At 42.9% G+C, this 22060-nt stretch overlaps 1 protein-coding gene across 4 annotated transcripts in view; it reads left to right on the top strand.

Moving 5' to 3' along the window:
* Window positions 1–4066: 4066 nt before the first annotated feature.
* LOC123990618 (connector enhancer of kinase suppressor of ras 3-like) overlaps window positions 4067–22060 on the top strand; it is a 40509-nt gene continuing 22515 nt past the window's right edge. The window contains exons 1-3 of one of the 4 annotated variants that reach the window (XM_046291256.1): window positions 4067–4310; window positions 14381–14478; window positions 16222–16385. Coding sequence is in view for 2 of the 4 variants with exons in the window: in XM_046291253.1 (XP_046147209.1) it covers window positions 4259–4310; window positions 16222–16385 (216 nt within the window). In the remaining 2 variants the exon portion in view is untranslated. Of the gene's footprint in view, window positions 4311–11774; window positions 14479–16221; window positions 16386–22060 lie in introns of all 4 variants that reach the window. The other 3 variants (XM_046291255.1, XM_046291253.1, XM_046291254.1) reach the window with 3 other exon arrangements.

Raw genomic sequence — 22060 nt, 5'->3', positions numbered from 1 at the left:
GACAGTTTATTGTGAAATAGACACACATTTTTGACAGTCTTCCAAAAAAGTTCACTTTTTCATGTATGTTACACGATTTTCATCATTACGCATTTAGTGTGTATTACATGATTTTCTTTCTTCATAACCCATTTGGTACATTACACAAATTCCAATTTGTTGTGGCTAAAATTAGCAAAGCTAGCTAGGTTACCAACGTTAGTTAGGCTAGGGGTTAAGGTTAGGGGTTAAGTTTAGGGTTAGGTTTAGGGCTTAAGGTTAGGGTGAGTTAACATGCTAGCTAAGAAGTTAAATGGTTAGGTTGAGGAGTTATGTTATATGGGAAGGGTTAGCTTACATGCTTACAGGGTTAGCTTAGCTTACATAGTAAGTAGTTGCAGAGTAGCGAAAATACTAGTTATCCGTTATGAGATTCAAACACACTGCATTGCTAGACGTTCGCATTGTACACCCACCCATACCCCCCTACAAACCTCCCTTGTTTCTGTCTTATTACAGTTTTTTACAATCACTTTGGCACTAATTTCGGGATCTTGATGTCATTTTCAAACTCTATAGACACAAAACTCACAACCAATGATCAAAATGCAAATTTTTCAAAACTCTACCATGTTTTCCAATTGCTTGGATACAATACACATAAAGATAAGATCATTTGTTCATTGGACTAAAATCACCTGTTCAAAATGACACAACTAAACATCAAAGTATTACCATTTCAAAATACAATTCACACATTACATCTGAGATGACAGTCTATTAATTTCATTACAATGATCTAACTATCAATTGATACAACTGCTCAATATGAAAGTAACTGTTGCATTACTCTTAATGCATAGTTTTATGGAAACTGACGAACAATATTCCATGTTTAGATCATGAAAGTTTCAGGATAACGAGATCCACTGACACCAATTACTGTGGAACGTGAACCAATTGGACTACATTATCTATGGATGTAATATTTCATCATCATTCTTTATCAGACACTGTTTCTATTGTCCCATGTACCACTTTTCCAGACCATGTTTTCAGACTTGACATTACTGTACACTCTTCATTAGGTACACCTATCTAGTACTGGGTAGGACCCCCCTGCCTTCACAACAGCCTGAATTATTCAAGGTGTTGTACGTTAAGAGATCTTCTTCTCACGACTGTTTTAAACAGCTGTTATTTGAGCGTTTGAGGCCTTTCTGTTAGCTTGAATGAGTCTGGACATTCTCCTCTGACCTCTCTCATTAACAAGGTGTTTCTGCCCACAGAACTGCCGCTCACTGAATGTGTTTTGTTTATCGCACCGTTCTCTGTAAACTCTAGAGACTGTAGTGCGTAAAACTCCCAGGAAGGCAGCTGTTTCTGAGATACTGGAATCACCATGTGTGGCATCAACAATCAAGTTGCTTAGATTACGCATCTTGCCCGTTCTAATGTTAGGTCGAACAACATCTACAGCTCTCTACTCTATATACTCTATATATTGAGTTGCAGGCAGCCACATGATTCGCTGTTTGAATGTAACCTTCCTTGATGAGCTAAATCAGGTCTGTAGAGCTGATGGCATGACCTACAGTATGTCATTGTGTGGGATAATGTCAGATTCCACCATGCTCAAGCATGGTTTCAGGCCCATCCACAATTTACCCCCATTCTCTCCTTTCCTTAACACGATTGAGGAATGTTTCTCCACATGGAGGTGGAAGGTATATGATAGGCGCCCTAACGAACAAGCCACCCTTCTCCAGGCCATGGATGACGCATGCAATGATATCATGGCAGACCAGCGTCAGGCCTGGATTCCCCATGCCCGAAGATTCTTCCCAAGATGTTTGGCTAATGAAAACATCCATTGTGGATGAGAACATGTGGCCAAATCCACAAGACAGGTTTGAAGGAAATATAGAAGTACAGTAATCAATCCTTTGTTTTGCTTTTTACAGTAAGCCAGGTGAGGAACACTGCAGTGATGTTTTACAGTAAGCCAGGTGAGGAACACTGCAGTGATGTTTTACAGTAAGCCAGGTGAGGAACACTGCAGTGATGTTTTACAGTAAGCCAGGTGAGGAACACTGCAGTGATGTTTTACAGTAAGCCAAGTCAGTAACACTGCAGTGATGTTTTACAGTAAGCCAGGTGAGGAACACTGCAGTGATGTTTTACAGTAAGCCAGGTCAGGAACACTGCAGTGATGTTTTACAGTAAGCCAGGTGAGGAACACTGCAGTGATGTTTTACAGTAAGCCAGGTGAGGAACACTGCAGTGATGTTTTACAGTAAGCCAGGTGAGGAACACTGCAGTGATGTTTTACAGTAAGCCAGGTGAGGAACACTGCAGTTGACCTTTAACTGCTTTTTCTTTTTTTGTAGCGAATTATTTTTGCTTTGATTCAAAGAAACCTATGGTGTGATTTTATTGTATTTCATCAATAAATTTAATATTCTGTTCAATGATTCCACTGTGTCTGTAGTATTCTCTCTAGTAGTTATTTTACAGTGATGTATTTATGTGTCTTACCATAATGAAACATGTATCACATATTTTGTACTACAATATTTAATGATTGAACGAACAACTATACAGTGAAACTATCGGTATCTTGCGTGTGGGTGATCTAAATTAATGTTCCTATGGTATTTCATGATAAACAAGTTATTTGAACCAATGATTCTGCAAGTGCAGGGTTTCTTTAAAGATATGAATGCACAATGCAATGTTTTGAACATTGGACAGCCTGTGTTACAAGTGATGACCGTTTTGAGTTTTGTGTCTAGAGTTTTGAAAAATGACCATAAGGTTATGAAATTAGTGCCAAAGTGATTGTTAAAAACTGTAAGTAACTTACTGTCTTTATCTGTGATTGAAATGCACTGTATAGAAATGTGTGTACTGCACATGAAAAAAATGGACTTTGTGTCTATTTCACAATAATCTGTGAAACTGGGTTGATCAATTCAAAGTCTATTCCAGGTTGGTTCAAGGTAACTCCATTGAAATGACATGGAAACAACATTGATTCAACCCAAGTGTGCCCAGTGGGTAGTAGGCTAGTCTCCATACAGTAGCAGAAGACAACCAACCTTATGTTGTCAGAAGAGGGCAGTCTTTCCTTAAATAAAACTTTTACTTCTCAAGATGTTTTACAGGTTGTGGATTGTATTGCTAGACAAATTAATGCTACAATGTTTCTAGATATAGTGGCAAAGCCTGTCATTTATTCAGTCCCCCCCAAAATAATTATGAACTTATTGATTCAATTAAACATGACACCCACCAACAATAAATTGTGTTGTTGTTCATTTACACCCTTGTCATCTAAAAAATATTCTCATAACCCATGTTACCCCAAATCCCCATAAAACCCTTTAATGTCCTGTCCCCTCATGTCTTGTGTGATATCACTGCCCCCACATCAATGTTGCCTGCACTCTTCCCATGGGAAACTTTTGGGACCTAAAAAAGTCACATCAGGCAACACCCAACACATGAATAGATGGTTTAAGACTTAGAAAATATGAGGAGTCTAATTAGAGACCACTCGATCAAACTGTTGTGTGAGAATCTGTCCTGAGAAAGTTTGAGATTCATTTCTAACACGTCACATGTTGTTCATAAAATAATAATAAATAATAATAAATTTGAGATACAGTCATTTGCATACAACACGGGAATTGAACCCACTATGTTGTCTACCAACTGAGCTACAGAAGGACCACAATAGTAGGTTAGGTTAGGTTAGGATAAGATAGTTTAGGTTAGGTTAGGTTAGGATAGGTTAGGATAGGTTAGGTTAGGTTAGGTTAGGTTAGGTTAGGTTAGGTTAGGTTAGGTTAGGTTAGGTTAGGTTAGGTTAGGTTAGGTTAGGTTAGTGTACTGTATTATTGTCATAGAAACCTGTTGATTAGTACATTCATGAAGTTTCACAATAAACTTCGCTATTTGCCTGCAATGGACTCTAGTAGAATTGATATATGTAACGGTTTTAGTAGAATAGGCTTGATGACCTGATCTGTAATCGGATACTCCCGCCCCTTCTCAGGTTTGCCCTGCTCCACTGTAAACTTGTTGTTTCCCCACATGCGATCGGTCTGTCATCCGGGCTGTAGCGGGAGAGGCGTGCGTGATAGGACTATGTTCATGTCATTTCGTCGTAGTTACGTGTCTATTATGCCTACTATATTACTGATTTTTCATCTAAACTAACCTAAAAGACAAAGAAAAAAAAGCCGGTTCAATTTTAGAGAGCAGCATTTCAAAGATGGATCCCATAACAACGTGGACTTCTAAACAAGTTGTAGAGTGGATAAGAGGTGAGTTGATAAGCCTTCCTAATGGTAACATACACTGTTACCATTATATTAGCCTAATGTGTAATACATTTTTTGAATAGCCTATGTTTGTTTCACTTTAGCTATATAATTCGTTGTTCGGCTATTGCATAGTTAATTGCCTGTTAATTAATTAATTGTCAAACTTTCTGCTTTAATTATGTGTTTTTTTTCTCTCGGGATTGTTGGGAAGGGCCGTAAGTAAGCGTATCAATGTTAGTCTACACTAGTCTACACTAGTCTATTTTACAAATAGCAACAAAAGTTGCAAATTTGACAATCGGTATCTATTAGAAGCAGCCTAGGTATCGTATTAATACTTGGTAACATTCTGTTTTATTGCTTGTTTGGGCAGCTATTAAGTCTCACCTTTAAAGCCATTTTAAAATTACATTTGATGATGAAAGGAAATTGTGTGCCAACGGGGAGAAGGGTTTATGCTTACTTTGACGTACATGTGCTCACTATGTGTTTTTGACAACCAAAGCTCAACGGTCACCTTTTATGAACTCACTGGCAGGCTACCTTAAAAGGGTCAATCTGCAGTTTCTACATCCATTTAATTTTTTTAAAATAAATTAATGATATATATCCATTGATTCTTGAAGAATATAACTCATGAATGCATAATGAGCTTAGTACAACCCCATCAGAACCCAACATATAAGCTTGTTTTACTCCAATGGTTGTAAACATTGTAAATCTAAACTAACACTGTATAGCCGCAAAACATGCCTAAAACTATCATTTTGATATCACGGATGGCCAGTAGTCAAAATTGCAAATGATTAAATCCTTCCAATAGAAATGTAAAAACAATTTAGTTACGACTTGAACTTTAATTAAATGAGTTGACTCTTCACATGGGATGATTTCACTGAACAACAAAATAAAGGGAATATTGAAGGACTGCCAAGAACTTTGCCCTCATCCAGGGCAAGGTGGAGAGACACGGTAGTGATGACACCATACAGTAGGCCTTGTTGAGCTCTGCACCAAACAGGATGCTCATCCCAACATACTTGGGGACCAACATGTACGCTGCAGCGTGTATGGGTTTCAGGCAGAAGTCTTCAGCTTTTTGATGTATTTCAGAACTGCAGTTTCCTCTGCTTGGAGCAACAGTGAAATGGGCAGGGCAGTACGGATTTCTTCTCTTACATCTGCAAGCAGAGTGTGAACATCAGACAGGATGTCATTGTCTCCCTCAATCCGTGCCATAGCTACTGCTATAGGTTTCAGGAGTTTAAGGCTGATGATCCTCTTGATGGGGCTGTCCATATCAGCAGACTGTGATATGGCCATTTCTTGGAGACAAGTCCCCTCCAGGAGACTGTCAAAATGATGACAACACCACCCTAAAGGATGTCGCTGGGCAGCTTCGGTGTGGTGCTCTTATTCTTCTCACTGTGCTCAGTGAGGTAGATTGCTGCTATAACTTGATGACTCTTCACCTACCTAACCATTTCCATAGCTGTCTTGTAGAGTGTATCCATTGTTTTCAGTGCCATGATGTCCTTGAGGAGCAGATTCAATGCATGAGGGTAGGACTCCTCCACTTTAGACCAAGCAGCCTTCATGTTCACAGCATTGTCTGTCACAAGTGCAAATATCTTCTGTGGCCCAAGGTCATTGATAAATATATGCCATTTAGCAGACGCTTTTATCCAAAGCGACTTACAGTCATGTGTGCATACATTCTACGTATGGGTGGTCCCGGGGATCGAACCCACTACCCTGGCGTTACAAGCGCCATAACATGGTCAGAGGATAACGTGGTCAGAGGATAACGTGGTCAGAGGATAACATGGTGAGAGAAGTACTGGAGATCTAGTCTACACATGACCAGAGGATAACATGGTGAAAGGATATCATGGCCAGAGGATAACGTGGTCAGAACATAACATGGTCAGAGGATAATATGGTCAGACAATAACATGGTCAGACAATAACATGGTCAGAGGATAACATGGTCAGACAATAACATGGTCAGACAATAACATGGTCAGAACATAACATGGTGAGAGGATAACATGGTCAGAGCATAACATGGTCAGACAATAACATAGTCAGACAATAACATGGTCAGAACATAACATGGTCAGACAATAACATAGTCAGACAATAACATGGTCAGAACATAACATGGTGAGAATTGATGACTGCCTTCAACTCATCTGCAATGTAGAAACCGGTGTGTCTGTTGTCTTTTGTGTCTGTGCTCTTGTAGAATACTGGTTGAGAGGTGGAGATGATGTAGTTAATTATTCCTTGCCCACGAACAATCGACCACCCATCAGAGATGATTGCAATACAGTCTGCTTTCTCTATGATTTGCTTGACATTCACTTGAACTCTGTTGAACTCTGCATCCAGGAAATTAGTAGATAAAGCATGTTTGGTTGGAGGGGTGTATGCTGGGTGAAGAACATTCAGAAATCTCTTCCAATACACATTGGGCATCAGAGGTGAACCAGTTGCATACCCAGCTTGAGCAAGACATTCATCAGCATTTCTTTTACTACGTTCCTCCATTAGGTCAAAATAACTTCTGATTCCAGGAGGACCATGAGCTGTTGCTATCGATAAGGTGTCTGATTCATCATTTTCACCTCGAATAGAAGTAGAGAGACTTTTGTCAGAGGTTGCTTGTTGTGAGTGCTGAGGGAACTTTATGCACTTGGCCAGATTATTCTGCATCTTTGTTGCATTCTTCACATATGCTTTGGCACAGTATTTGCACATGTACATAGCTTTTCCTTCTACATTAGCTGCAGTGAAATGTCTCCAACATCAGATAGTGCCCGTGGCATTTTCCTGTAAAGATTAGGAAAAAATGAATCAAATTTATTTAAAAAAATACAATTCCATGTACAGATAAATAGTTAAGCAGTTGGATTAAACAACTGCTTTGTAAGATAAATGTTTTCAAATGTAACATGTATCTAAACAGGTGAATTAACACTCCTCAGTTATCAGGCTCAAGCAAGCTAAAACCCACATGGTAGCAAAAACTAACTAGCAAAAATTCTTAACAAGTTAAAAAGGATTTAAACACACTTTGCTGTAGGCTACTATTTACTAGTTAACAAAAAGTAATTGTATGTCTGATAAAATATATTCACCCCACCCAGTATATAATCAAAACTTACCAGAAAGCATGTAGTCCTTGGCCCAGACAGTGTAGTAGTGTGGGCTCAATAGCATCTCATTAGTGTGCAAGATCTTGAGAATCAGCTGTACATGTGATGGAAGAGTGCATGTGATGGAAGAATGCATTGTGCATGCAGAGGGTTGCAATTCCATTGAATTGGGGATAGTTTAACTAAAATATGCCATAAGATCTAGAATTGCTTTATGTGTATCCCACAAAAAAGTTTCACTGTTACAAGCTATCTTTTTTGATTAATTTAAGTGAATTTCCCTAAATTCCCAGGCTTAACTTCCCATGGACAATTTCTGGGAAAATTCCGGAAATTTACCGAAAAGTTTCCGACCCTTTGCAACCCTAGATGAGACAGTGTCTGTAGAGGATCTGACAGTACATTCCACACAACCCCTGCATGGCCATTGTGTCAGCATTTACGGCAGGCGTTCATATTGATGTGTCGTTAAGCTGTGATTGATGACATTATGATACACTTGACCTGTTAGCAGCTCTCCCCATTAAGAAGAGTGGAGCATCAGAGTCCCTTGAATTAGCATCTAGTAGATGGAAATGAAGGAAGCTGTCTTTATTCAGATGGTACTGCTGTCTTCCTTTAATTGTCCTAGGAGGGTTGTCCCAGTGAAAGAACCCAAGCCGTCTATCGAGAGCTACCCAGACCCCTCTTTTACGCTGCTGCTACTCTCTATTTATTATCTATACATAGTCACTTTAACTCTACCTACATGTACATATTACCTCAATTACCTCAACTGGTGCCCCCCCACATTGACTCTGTACTCTTGCTATTGTTATTTTACTGCTGCTGTTTAATTATTTGTTACTTTTATTTTATATTTTTTACTTATCTATTTTTTACTTAACAATAATTTTTCTTAAAACTTCTTAAAGCATTGTTGGGTTAAGGGCTTGTAAGTAAGCATTTCACTTTAAGGTCTACACCTGTTGTATTCTGCGCATGTGACAATTTATTTTGATTTAATTCGATTTTTATAAACATATAAATAACCAGAGTGTAATAATGGGAACATCAGGGAAATAATTGACAATGAACAGTAATAGTGTGTTTTATATATCCTGCCCCTTATATATGAGATGAACTTTGAAAATGTATAACTCAGATACAGTAGAAGTAAACATTAGTGAGAAACACGCTCAGGCAAGTCTGCATTTTCCCATGCTCTTCTGGCAGGTGCGATTATAGAGGATGATTGTGATTGATTGAAAATCAAGATTCAAGACTATAGATTTAGGTCATGCAACTGCCAGTTCTGTTGAGTTATTTACTGAAGAAAAGAAAGGCATACATTAATCACTTTGAAATAAGGGTTGTTATCAAGCGGTTATCCTTATTCTATTAGATAAATATAGATTTGCCCTTTTGATATTTTTCATTTGGGCGTGACATGACACACTCACTGTTATCTTTTGGATAAGGAAGACTGTATGCATGACACTTCTTCCCACAGGACAGGAGCATCCAGTTTATGTGCTTGTTTAGAGGGAGGAGGAGGACCAAGTGTGTGTCCCAAAGGGCACTCTATTCCCTATATAGTGCACTACTTCTGACCTTAGCCGCATGGGTCAAAAGTAGCGCACTATAGGGAATAGGGTTCCATTTAGGATCCATCCCAAGTTTCATCTTGGAGACACCTGAGTCTGCGTTATAAGACTCTTCCACCTACTTCCACAGTCCACAAATCTGTCGTTCTGCCCCTGAACAGGCAGTTAACCCACTGTTCCTAGGCCGTCATTGAAAATAAGAATTTGTTCTTAACTGACTTGCCTAGTTAAATAAAGGTAAAATAAATAGGGTGACACGTCACATACACTTACCTACCGGTTGCAGTTATGTGTGACCACTGGTCACTAACGACTACAAAGGTCATGTTGTTTAAATTGATTACAGCTTAATGACACCACCAGAACGTCTTCAAAGTAATTGTATTGAATAAAGGAAGATAGTTGGGATAGGCAGCTGCATTTACACGTAACAGATGTACTAAACACCTTATTGGCATGATGCTATACTAATGGTTGACCACATTATCACTACGCAGTACACACTAATGGTTGACCACATTATCACTACGGGTTATCACTATGCAGTACACACTAATGGTTGACCACATTATCACTACGCAGTACACACTAATGGTTGACCACATTATCACTACGGGTTATCACTATGCAGTACACACTAATGGTTGACCACATTATCACTACGCAGTACACACTAATGGTTGACCACATTATCACTATTTTTTTTCCATTTTTTTTTCACCTTTATTTAACCACCTCCCTCTGCAACTGGATCCTGGACTTCCTGACGGGCCTCCCCCATGTGGCAACAACACGTCTGCCACGGTGATCCTCAACACTGGGACCCCTCAGGGGTGTGTACTTAGTCACCTCCTGTACTCCTTGTTTACCCATGACTGTGTGGCCAAACACGACTCCAACACCATCATTAAGTTTGCTGACGGCGGTAGATCAGGTAGGCATGATCACTGACAACGATGAGGTCAGAGAACTGGCAGTGTGGTGCCAGGACAACAACCTCTCCCTCAATGTGAGCAAGACAAAGGAGCTAATCGTGGACTACAGGAAAAGGCAGGCCGAACAGGCCCACATTCACATCGACAGGGCTGTAGTAGAGCGGGTTGAGAGTTTCAAGATCCTTGGTGTCCACATCACCAAATAATGGTCCAAACACACCAAGACAGTCGTGACGAGGGCACTACAAAGCCTTTTTCCCCTCAGGAGACTGAAAATATTTGGCATGGGTCCCCAGATCCTCAAAACTTCTACAGCTGCACCATTGAGAGCATCCTGACCAGTTGCATCACCGCCTGGTTTGGCAACTGCTCGGCATCTGACTGTAAGGCGCTACAGATGGTAGTGCGAACTGCCCAGTACATCACTGGGGCCAAGCTTCCTGCCATCCAGGACCTATATAATAGGCAAGCGGTACCGTAGCGCCAAGTCTAGGTCCAAAAGGTCCGTTAACAGCTTCTACCCCCAATCCATAAGACTGTTGAACAATTAATCAAATGGCCACTGGACTATTTACGTGTTACCATTAGTTTCTCTGACGTACATAGGAACATAGATAGGAGAGGCTGTTATTCAGTTAGTATTATTATTATGACTCAGTTTTATGTCTAATCATTCCTCAAAATAGCAGGGCATGGAAGCTTTCCCTTCAGTGCCTGAGTCTCAAATGGCACGCTGAAGTGCAATAGGGCTCTGTTCAAAAGTAGTTCAATATATAGGGAATAGGATGCCACTAGGGACACAGTGTCCCCAACCAGTTTATATCAGTCAGAAAAAGGGTTTCCATGGGAACAAACATGCCATTAATTAACCCTGTTACAGTACATAAGGCAACCCTGTAACCTCTTTGCTAGTCCCCAAATGTTGGAGAGATCTGTGAAGAGTAGGCACTGTCTGTCACTGGTTGTTTTGATAGGATAGGCTACTATTACGCTAATTCTGGATTTTTCCCAGAACACACACACACACACAATTGTTTTGTGTGGTCAAGGAAATCCTTTTCCCTCTGTTTTCCTGAGATAGGGTATTTCCTCTCCTTTCTGAATGGGTTGGTGGAGTCTATAAATAGTCTGAATGCTTTAGAACCACTCTCAATTCCTTTCGAATGACGACAACCACCACCTCTGTTCTGTTGTGAAGGGTGAAGTAAATATTCCCTTTGTTGACCCCAGCTCTGCAGGTCCAAACTCCACTCATTTATTGCCTGTCTACCCCAGACGGCACACAACACGTGCCTTTGTGTGATGTGATGAACAAGCCAGAGGCAGCGTTCACTTCAGTTCAATGTCCAATCTATCAAACCTATTGAATATAGACAGGATGCATGCTGTTAGCTTGTTAACACACATATCACAGTTGGTTGGTTAAATGTTACCACTCACAACACAGTCTAGCGAAACACATCGAAGATGGTTTACTCGGCAAGGAAAGTGAAACACTTGAGGAGGAAAGCAATCAAATTCTGGACGCGTCTGGGCTTTGTTTGTTTTTATGTTTCCGATAAATTATTAACTGGATTTTTCTGTGGAATGTGATTGCAGCCTGAGTCATGCACAAGAGTTTACTGACCTCAAACATTTTCTCAGTAACCCACTTCTTCTTTGCATCAATCTCCATAATCAAATGAGGTCAATATTCATACACTCTTAGAAATAAATGTTCTATCTAGAACCAATAAGGGTTCTTCATAGGATAACTATTTGACAAGCCTTTTCTGGTTACAGATCGATCCCTTTTGGTTCCTATGGGGATAGCCGAAGATCCCTTTTGGTTCCTATGGGGATAGCCGAAGATCCCTTTTGGTTCCTATGGGGATAGCCGAAGATCCCTTTTGGTTCCTATGGGGATAGCCGAAGATCCCTTTTGGTTCCTATGGCGATAGCCGAAGATCCTTTTTGGTTCCTATGGGGATAGCCGAAGATCCCTTTTGGTTCCTATGGGGATAGCCGAAGATCCCTTTTGGTTCCTATGTGGATAGCCGAAGATCCCTTTTGGTTCCTATGGGGATAGCCGAAGATCCCTTTTGGTTCCTATGGGGATAGCCGAAGATCCCTTTTGGTTCCTATGGGGATAGCCGAAGATCCCTTTTGTTGTTGAGTTTAGGAACTACATGGTTCATCCTGTAATGGGGTTATTTCCGTCATCATAAACAGTTCAACACTACTTTATAACACTGTTTTTGTGAACATGCATAGAGAAGAGATAAAACATGATCATTGATTTAACTGGTCAACGGGGGATTCAGAGTTCTAATTTATCAAGTTCTCATAGTTACCTAAAGGGCTGTCTCAAGTTGGAGCCATTTGTATAATATTGGGCTATTGTCAACTGTCAATAGAGCAGTGAAAACAATTAAGATGCTTCTGTCTGTTAAAGAGGTTGGTCAGTGTAAAAGCAATAGAGTCGTACTGTGCTACTGCCTTTTGTACACAAACGGCTAGTCCACTGTCAGTTCATTGGTTGTGAGGCCAGAGGGCCAGAGCTGTGAATACTTCATGGGAAGAAGGGTAGTAAAGAGAGAGAGAGGGTTGCACCATTCCCTCATTTGTAACAAAACCATGAGAAACTACCCCCCCCCCCCCATACTCTGCTATATGCCTGTTAGCCACAGAATTTGGGAGTAGGTCGGGCATGATCTGTGTCCAGACTAGAAGGCTTTTCATTTGGCTGACTATTTTTTGGCGCGTTTTCACATGTGAAATATAAAGTGTGTTAAGGGGCTTTCACACTGAACAGATGTGTTAAGGGGCTTTCACACTGAGCAGATGTGTTGAGGGGCTTTCACACTGAGCAGATGTGTTGAGGGGCTTTCACACTGAGCGGTTGTGTTAAGGGGCTTTCACACTGAGCAGATGTGTTGAGGGGCTTTCACACTGAGCGGTTGTGTTAAGGGGCTTTCACACTGAGCAGATGTGTTGAGGGGCTTTCACACTGAGCAGATGTGTTGAGGGGCTTTCACACTGAGCAGATGTGTTGAGGGGCTTTCACACTGAGCAGATGTGTTGAGGGGCTTTCACACTGAGCAGATTTGTTGAGGGGCTTTCACACTGAGCAGACGTGTTGAGGGGCTTTCACACTGAGCAGATGTGTTGAGGGGCTTTCACACTGAGCGGTTGTGTTGAGGGGCTTTCACACTGAGCGGATGTGTTAAGGGGCTTTCACACTGAGCAGATGTGTTGAGGCGCTTTCACACTGAGCGGTTGTGTTGAGGGGCTTTCACACTGAGCAGATGTGTTGAGGGGCTTTCACACTGAGCAGATGTGTTGAGGGGCTTTCACACTGAGCAGATGTGTTGAGGGGCTTTCACACTGAGCAGATGTGTTGAGGGGCTTTCACACTGAGCAGATGTGTTGAGGGGCTTTCACACTGAGCAGATGTGTTGAGGGGCTTTCACACTGAGCGGATGTGTTGAGGGGCTTTCACACTGAGCAGATGTGTTGAGGGGCTTTCACACTGAGCGGATGGGTTGAGGGGCTTTCACACTGAGCAGATGTGTTGAGGGGCTTTCACACTGAGCAGATGTGTTGAGGGGCTTTCACACTGAGCAGATGTGTTGAGGGGCTTTCACACTGAGCAGATGTGTTGAGGGGCTTTCACACTGAGCAGATGTGTTGAGGGGCTTTCACACTGAGCGGTTGTGTTGAGGGGCTTTCACACTGAGCAGATGTGTTGAGGGGCTTTCACACTGAGCGGTTGTGTTGAGGGGCTTTCACACTGAGCAGATGTGTTGAGGGGCTTTCACACTGAGCAGATGTGTTGAGGGGCTTTCACACTGAGCGGTTGTGTTGAGGGGCTTTCACACTGAGCAGATGTGTTGAGGGGCTTTCACACTGAGCAGATGTGTTGATGATCTAAGAGCTGCTGCAACATGTATCCATTGAGAGAAGATGTTGCGGTGGTGGTTGTACACATTATGTGAAATCCTGATAAACAAACTATACAATTGCACGAGTACAATTTGATTCGGCTAAGGGACAGCTAGTACACAAACAATGATATTTTGCAGCTTATCAGAAGTTAAATAGTTCTGCCTTTTTGCATCACTAGTTAAATAACCAGAATTAGCTCCATTTGTGCTTCACTCATTTCCAAAGCACCCTATATACAGATGTAGGATCTTCATTTGATCACCCTGTTGCAGGACAACTTTCCTGCAATGCAGTACATTTAAAATGTGTAGTGTGTTTGAGATTTTAAAAGGCTTCTGAAGTTTGTAATTTCAACTTCGAAATTTCAGACTTGATTTTCCCTTACGAAAAATTTATCAACCCTTACAAAAATGTCCAATAATTATAATCAACATGATAATTCACATTTCTTTTTGCTGCAGGGTTATTTTCATGCTGTGGCAAACTGGCTAAAATTAAGATCCTAATGTACGTCTGTATCGACATCCAACTGCACCAGTTGTTTGGTGTCTTTTTGAAGGTACAGTATACTGTAACTGATAGCAACATACTTTGCCTGGTCACAGATCTCTCAATGTAAATATTTAATGTGTGTGGGGACGTCTTTGCCTGTAACCATAGTGACTGTTAAGTCATTAACGCTCAGATGGAATAGTCAACAAGTCTTTCTTTTGGAATAGCCTTCCTAAAGCAGGAAGACAGGGATGTTTTGAAATACAGTATTTCAACATTGTAATCCACACTAAGCAAAAGTTTAGTTGGGCTTTGAAGTTTGTCCCAACATTGGACTGAGCCAAACCCCAAGAAGGTTGAAGAATGATACAAATGTTTTATGACTGTAAATTAATCTGAGAATCTTGCATTACTTTTGATGGGCTCTGGCCATTTGGGAATCACCTGTTGTGTGTCATCATTAACAGGTGGTGGGCTGTGTAGCGTGACTTTGGCTGGCCCTCTCTTGCTGTTGAGAGAGATTATTGCCCTACTCAGGTGTCTGAAACGTGATCCTGCATGCTAGTTACCTTATCCCTTCATCACATCCTTATAGACAACACATAAAGTCTTGTCAGCTGACCCATGCATTACTTTCCGCCCACCTACATCTCCACCCAATGGCACAGGGCTAATTTCTTTCAACAACCATTTAGAATGAGCATTTCATCTAATATTTAGCACTTCTATCTTCGTGAAAGGTCAAAACACTTATAAACATTACTTTGGTTGTGTAAAGATTAACCAGAGTGCTTTAGTGTTAGCTTGTGCTAACACAAAGGCTTGTGCTAACACAAAGGTGGCAGAAGGCAACACATTACAGGCTAGTTAAGAGGCATCTGCTCCGTAAATTCTGGAGATCTGTCCCAAATGGCACCCTATTCCCTATGCCCCCTGGTCAAAGGTAGTGCACTATGGCACCATATTCCCTATGTCCCCTTAAGAAATATGGTGCCATTTGGGATGCAGTTTCAAAGTGAGTCATCTGTGGCATAGCGTGGCATTCCAGGCCAAACGGAGCAATGGTTGTCTGGGATTTTAATGGTCCCATGTGATGACAGTTGCTTTTTAATTCACTATTTACAAACATGTCCATTTTGTGGACCAGTTGTTAATGTCGTTTGGGTCAGAATGTCTGAACATCAGATGAGATGCTGTATGTGATGGTCATAACCGCTGCTGCTATGTGTACGGTGTGGAATTCTGGGTGGTTAGATGTGTGGTCACTAGTGGTCATAGATCAGTTTGATTCTGGGTGGCTAGATGTGTGGTCTCTTGTGGTCAGAGATCAGTTTGATTCTGGTTATTGCTGGACAGTGCGATCCTGAGAAATGCCTGAGTGATGGACTGGTAAACAGCTTGTATTGACTCACTACCAGTGTTTTCTTCAACACTTGTGTGGTATCATAACAGGTCTTGGACTCTGAAAGAAGCTCTTTGTCTTACATCTGTCTCTCTCTCTCCTCTACCTCTCTCTCACGCGCTCTCTCTCTACCTCTCTCTTTATCCCTCTCTACCTCTCTCTCCCTCTTTCTTTCTCTCTCTCTCTCTCTATCCCTCTTTTTCTTTCTTTTTCTTTCTTTCTCTCTCTCTCTCTCTCTCTCTCTCTCTCTCTCTCTCTCTCTCTCTCTCTCTCTCTCTCTCTCTCTCTCTCTCTCTCTCTCTCTCTCTCTCTCTCTCTCTCTCTCTCTCTCTCTCTCTCTCTCTCTCTCTCTCTCTCTCTACCTCCTCCCCCTCCCTCTTTCCATCTCTCACTATCTATCTTTCCCAGGCCTGGACGACAGCCTACAGCAGTATGTCCCGTACTTTGAGCGTGAGAAGATTGACGGGGAGCAGCTGTTGAAGATCTCCCACCAGGACCTGCTAGAACTGGGTGTGACCAGGATTGGACACCAGGAACTGGTGCTGGAGGCAGTCGACCTGCTCTGTGCTCTGGTTAGTAGTCTAGTAATCACCACACACCTTCCTTCATATCCTATCAGAGCATAAGGTTTGGTCACACTTTATTTGAATAGTCCCTTAGGTGTATATATGATCTACAGATGTCAGACTATCAACCAACGTCATGTCCAATCATCCATTCAAATATCGTATAACTATAGTTTGATCATGGTTTGATCGCATGTCAACTTCCCGTTCCCATGTCCCAAATGGCAATGTCATTTTAGGTCACCCTGGAAGTGGGAATTAGACCAAAGGGACACATTCCAGTATGATAACATTCATCCTGGTGAAGTGATAGTGTGTGGGGCTAGATATGTAGTAGGCCTACCGAGGCTGGGTGGTGCTTCTGGTACTAGCTTTCCTTCTGATAACTTTAGTTAAGCTGTTAACAGTCAGTGCATTATGCCAGTGCCTTGGTATCAAGTGGCTTTGACATTTTTTATCTTAGGGGGTATCTTGAACTACCATCTTGTTTTTGGAGGGTCCTCTTGAATAAACAGTAAAAAATAGTAAACATCAAGAGCTTGTTGTGCCTTCGGGGGAGCGATTGTTATTTAGCCCAGAGCGAGCCCAATTTGAGTGTCCAAACGGCCCATGGATGGGAGAGGCTGGCATTGGTCAGGACACCGGGATTAGGGAAGAATGTCCGGTCAGCTGCCTCTCTCTCTCTTTCACACACTCTATTTCTCTCTCTTTCTCCATCTCTCTCTCCCTCAGCTTAAGCGTGTACAAGCGACCCATTAATGGGTTAGGGTTAGGGATGAGTGTGCCGAAGCGGCCCATGAACGTGTTAGGGTCAGGGTTAGAGATGAGTGTGTCCAATCGGGTTCTTGGTCACATCCCTGACCAAGGCCCTTCTCCCCCGATTGCTCAGTTTAGATGGGCAACCAGCTCTAGGAAGAGTCTTGGTGGTTCCAAACTTCTTCCATTTAAGAATGATGGAGGCCAGTGTGTTCTTGGGGACCGTCAATGCTGCAGAAATGTTTTGGTACCCTTCCCCAAATCTGTGCCTCGACACAATCATGTCTCGGAGCTCTACGGACAATTCCTTCAACCTCATGGCTTGGTTTTTGCTCTGACAAGCACCGTCAACTGTGGGACCTTGTATAGACAGGTGTGTGCCTTTCCAAATCATGTCCAATCAATTAAATTTACTACAGGTGGTCTCCAATCAAGTTGTAGAAACATCTCAAGGATGATCAATGGAAACAGGATGCACCTGAGCTCAATTTGGCGTTTCATAGCAAAGGGTCTGAATATGTATGTAAATAAGGTATCTGTTTTTATGAATTACTGTTCTTTAACCTGTCTGTCATTATGGTGTATTATGTGCAGATTGATGAGGAATTTGTTTTATTTAATACATTTTAGAATAAGGATGTAACATAAGAAAATGTGGAAAAAGGGAAGGGGTTTGAATACTTTCTGAATGCACTTTATATACTCTCTCTCTCTGGTCGTGCCCTGCCTATGACATGGCCTCACGCCAGGAAGCCTCTGTACTCCATTACATACACAGTCCTGACATGACTTGTGTCTGGATTGCAGGTCGGCCCACTGTGGACATCGTTGGGTTCTGTGGGGAAGAGAATCTTCTTTCTCTATGGATATCACATGGTCTAACAGGAGTGCCCTTCTGTCATGAATCAAATGCTAAACATTTAGCTGATGTAAGAATAATGTTTGTGTTTGTGCCATTTTGCCAACTCCCATCATTGTCATTGTCAAGAATGACCATAGGAATTAGCTATACAGCACAATGTCACGAATCGGCTTGAAGTTCGTAACAAAAAGGGAGACAACGTGGAGATAAGGAATAACAAAATATATTTCTTAATTTAAGTAACCTAAATACAATTAACAATGGTGTGTGTAGTCAGTAATCAGTAGTGTAAGTGAGTGGTTGAGTGCATAAATGTGATGAGGGGTGTTGAAAAGTGCCAACACAAACAAACAAAATAGCCACAAAAATGCCACAACCAAAATCTATCAGGGGCAACAGGGCAACAGATTGGCACGGGTTAACAGATTGGCATGGGGCAACAGATTGGCACGGGTTAACAGACTGGCACGGGTCAACAGATTGGCATGGCGCAACAGATTGGCACGGGTTAACAGACTGGAACGGGGCAACAGATTGGCACGGGTTAACAGACTGGAACGGGGCAACAGATTGGCACGGGTTAACAGACTGGAACGGGGCAACAGATTGGCACGGGTTAACAGACTGGAACGGGGCAACAGATTGGCACGGGTTAACAGACTGGCACGGGTCAACAGATTGGCATGGGGCAACAGATTGGCACGGGTCAACAGACTGGAACGGGGCAACAGATTGGCACAGGTTAACAGACTGGAACGGGGCAACAGATTGGCACGGGTTAACAGACTGGAAGGGGGCAACAGATTGGCACGGGTTAACAGACTGGAACGGGGCAACAGATTGGCACGGGTTAACAGACTGGAACGGGGCAACAGATTGGCACGGGTTAACAGACTGGAACGGGGCAACAGATTGGCACGGGTTAACAGACTGGAACGGGGCAACAGATTGGCACGTGTTAACAGACTGGCACGGGGCAACAGACTGCCACGGGGCAACAGATTGGCACGGGGCAACAGATTGGCACGGGTTAACCACGGGTTAACAGACTGGGTGCCAGAACAGGTGGTGGTAGTACACCGGACCCTGTTATCTTTTAAGAGAGCTTTAGTGGTTGTATCCCGGACCTTATCTTTTAAGAGAGCTTTAGTGGTTGTATCCCGGACCTTATCTTTTAAGAGAGCTTTAGTGGTTGTATCCCGGACCTTATCTTTTAAGAGAGCTTTAGTGGTTGTATCCCGGACCTTATCTTTTAAGAGAGCTTTAGTGGTTGTAGGAAATGAACTGGGATCTTGACCATGTCCAACGTGAGAGGGATTATACATTATCTGGCCAATGTAAAGTAGTGAGGGTTGAGTGTTGGCTGTACGTGACTAGTAGGTCTGCATCCCAAATGGCATTCTATACCCTACATAGTGCACTACTCCCTATAGGCCCTGGTCAAACATAGTGCACTGTTTAGAGAATTGGGTGCCATTTGGGATGCAATCTGGGCAGAGCTTTATGTTCTCTGGGATATCTCCTGGTGCTCAGGAAACAGATGTGACCCCACCCCCCACCTGTAATACACACATCCCGCTCGGGAAAAGCCGGTACACCATTGTTCCTGTGGTTTCCGTCTGGTGATTGGTTCTTCCCCTGCCTCTCCTCTCTCCGACTGTGCACCATACATCATAACTGCTGTAGATCTCAGAGTCAACACTTCCCCATTTTCTCCCTCTGTCACATGCCCTCTTCCTCTCTTTCTTCACTTTCCCTTTCCCCTCTTCAGCGTCTGAACAGGAATAGGCATCCCATTGGCTTCAGAAGTTTCCATTGCTTCTATGCTTCAGGATAGGAACGATCGCGCTGAACAGCTGTCGTGTGTGTCTGTGTGCGTATCTGTGTGCGTGTCTGTGTGCGTGTGTATGTGTGTTCATAGTGATCAAGGTAATAATTAAAGAGATTTTATTTGATCTCAATCAGACCTTGTTGGACTTTCCCATCTCACTATCCTTTGCACTTAATTAAGGCCTTTTTGCCTCTGTCTACCATAGCTGTGTTACAGGGCCAGTGATCCACAGGTGTTACAGGACCAGTGATCCACAGGTGTTACAGGGCTAGTGATAAACAGGTGTTACAGCACCAGTGATCCACAGGTGTTACAGGACCAGTGATCCACAGGTGTTACAGGGCTAGTGATAAACAGGTGTTACAGGACCAGTGATCCACAGGTGTTACTGGGCCAGGGATCCACAGATATTACAGGGCCAGTGATCCACAGGTATTACAGAGCTAGGGATCCACAGACATTACAGAGCCAGGGATCCACAGGTATTACAGAGCTAGGGATCCACAGGTATTACAGAGCCAGGGATCCACAGGTATTACAGGGCCAGTGATCCACAGGTATTACAGGGCCAGGGATCCACAGGTATTACAGGGCCAATGATCCACAGGTATTACAGAGCCAGGGATCCACAGGTATTACAGAGCCAGGGATCCACAGGTATTACAGAGCAAGGGATCCACAGGTATTACAGAGCCAATGATCCACAGGTATTACAGAGCCAGGGATCCACAGGTATTACAGAGCCAGGGATCCACAGGTATTACAGGGCCAGGGATCCACATGTATTACAGAGCCAGGGATCCACATGTATTACAGAGCCAGGGATCCACAGGTATTACAGAGCCAGGGATCCACAGGTATTACAGAGCCAGGGATCCACAGGTATTACAGGGCCAGGGATCCACAGGTATTACAGGGCCAATGATCCACAGGTATTACAGGGCCAGGGATCCACAGGTATTACAGGGCCAATGATCCACAGGTATTACAGGGCCAATGATCCACAGGTATTACAGGGCCAGGGATCCACAGGTATTACAGAGCCAGGGATCCACAGGTATTACAGAGCCAGGGATCCACAGGTATTACAGAGCCAGGGATCCACAGGTATTACAGAGCCAATGATCCACAGGTGTTACAGAGCCAATGATCCACAGGTATTACAGAGCCAATGATCCACAGGTATTACAGAGCCAGGGATCCACAGGTATTACAGGGCCAGGGATCCACAGGTATTACAGAGCCAGGGATCCACATGTATTACAGAGCCAGGGATCCACAGGTATTACAGAGCCAGGGATCCACAGGTATTACAGAGCCAGGGATCCACAGGTATTACAGGGCCAGGGATCCACAGATATTACAGAGCTAGGGATCCACAGGTGTTACAGGGCCAGGGATCCACAGGTATTACAGAGCACAGGTGTTAGCCTGCTATTAAACTCCTAGAGCTGTGTAGATATGAAATGGTTGATCGTTCTCCCTTGCCATCTTCCTCCCTTGTTCACACACTTACGTTTACACTCAGCACAAACAAAGACAAACACACACACACACACTTAGAATTTGATGTAATTCAGGTAGACATGGAGGGGAATATGTTTTAATCAGAGGATGGGCCATGCAGGTTGCCATTGTGACTGGTCCTGTGTCATGTTTGTCATTTATTATCATGTCTTGTCCCTGTGCTCCCCATGCTATTCGTTTCCCTCTGCTGGTCTTATTTGGTTCTTTCCCTCCTTCTATCCCTCTCTCTCCCCCTCCCTCTCTCACTCTCTCGCTCTCTCTTCTCTCTATCGTTCCGTTCCTGCTCCCAGCTGTTCCTATTCCCCTAATCATCATTTAGTCTTCCCACACCTGTTCCCGATCCTTTCCCCTGATTAGAGTCCCTATTTATTCCTTTGTGATCCGTTCCTGTCCCGTCGGTTCCTTGTATTGTATTCACCATGCTGTGATTGCGTTTCGCCCTGTCCTGTCGTGTTTTTGCTGTGATTGTGTATCGCCCTGTCCTGTCGTGTTTTTTGCCTTCATCAGATGCTGCGTGTGAGCAGGTGTCTCTGTCGACTACGGCCTGCGCCTACCCGAAGCGACCTGCAGTCTGTGGCCGCTTCTCCAGTTGTTTCCCTCTACAAGTCTAGAGGATTTCTGTTATTCCGTTTTGGACTTAAATAAACTCTGTTTCTGTTAAGTCGCTTTTGGGTCCTCTTTCACCTGCATGACAGAAGGAACCGA

This window comes from Oncorhynchus gorbuscha, linkage group LG12, assembly GCF_021184085.1.
Source record: "Oncorhynchus gorbuscha isolate QuinsamMale2020 ecotype Even-year linkage group LG12, OgorEven_v1.0, whole genome shotgun sequence".
NCBI classification, from domain to species: domain Eukaryota; kingdom Metazoa; phylum Chordata; class Actinopteri; order Salmoniformes; family Salmonidae; genus Oncorhynchus; species Oncorhynchus gorbuscha.
This window is presented reverse-complemented; position numbering and strand designations above follow the sequence as displayed.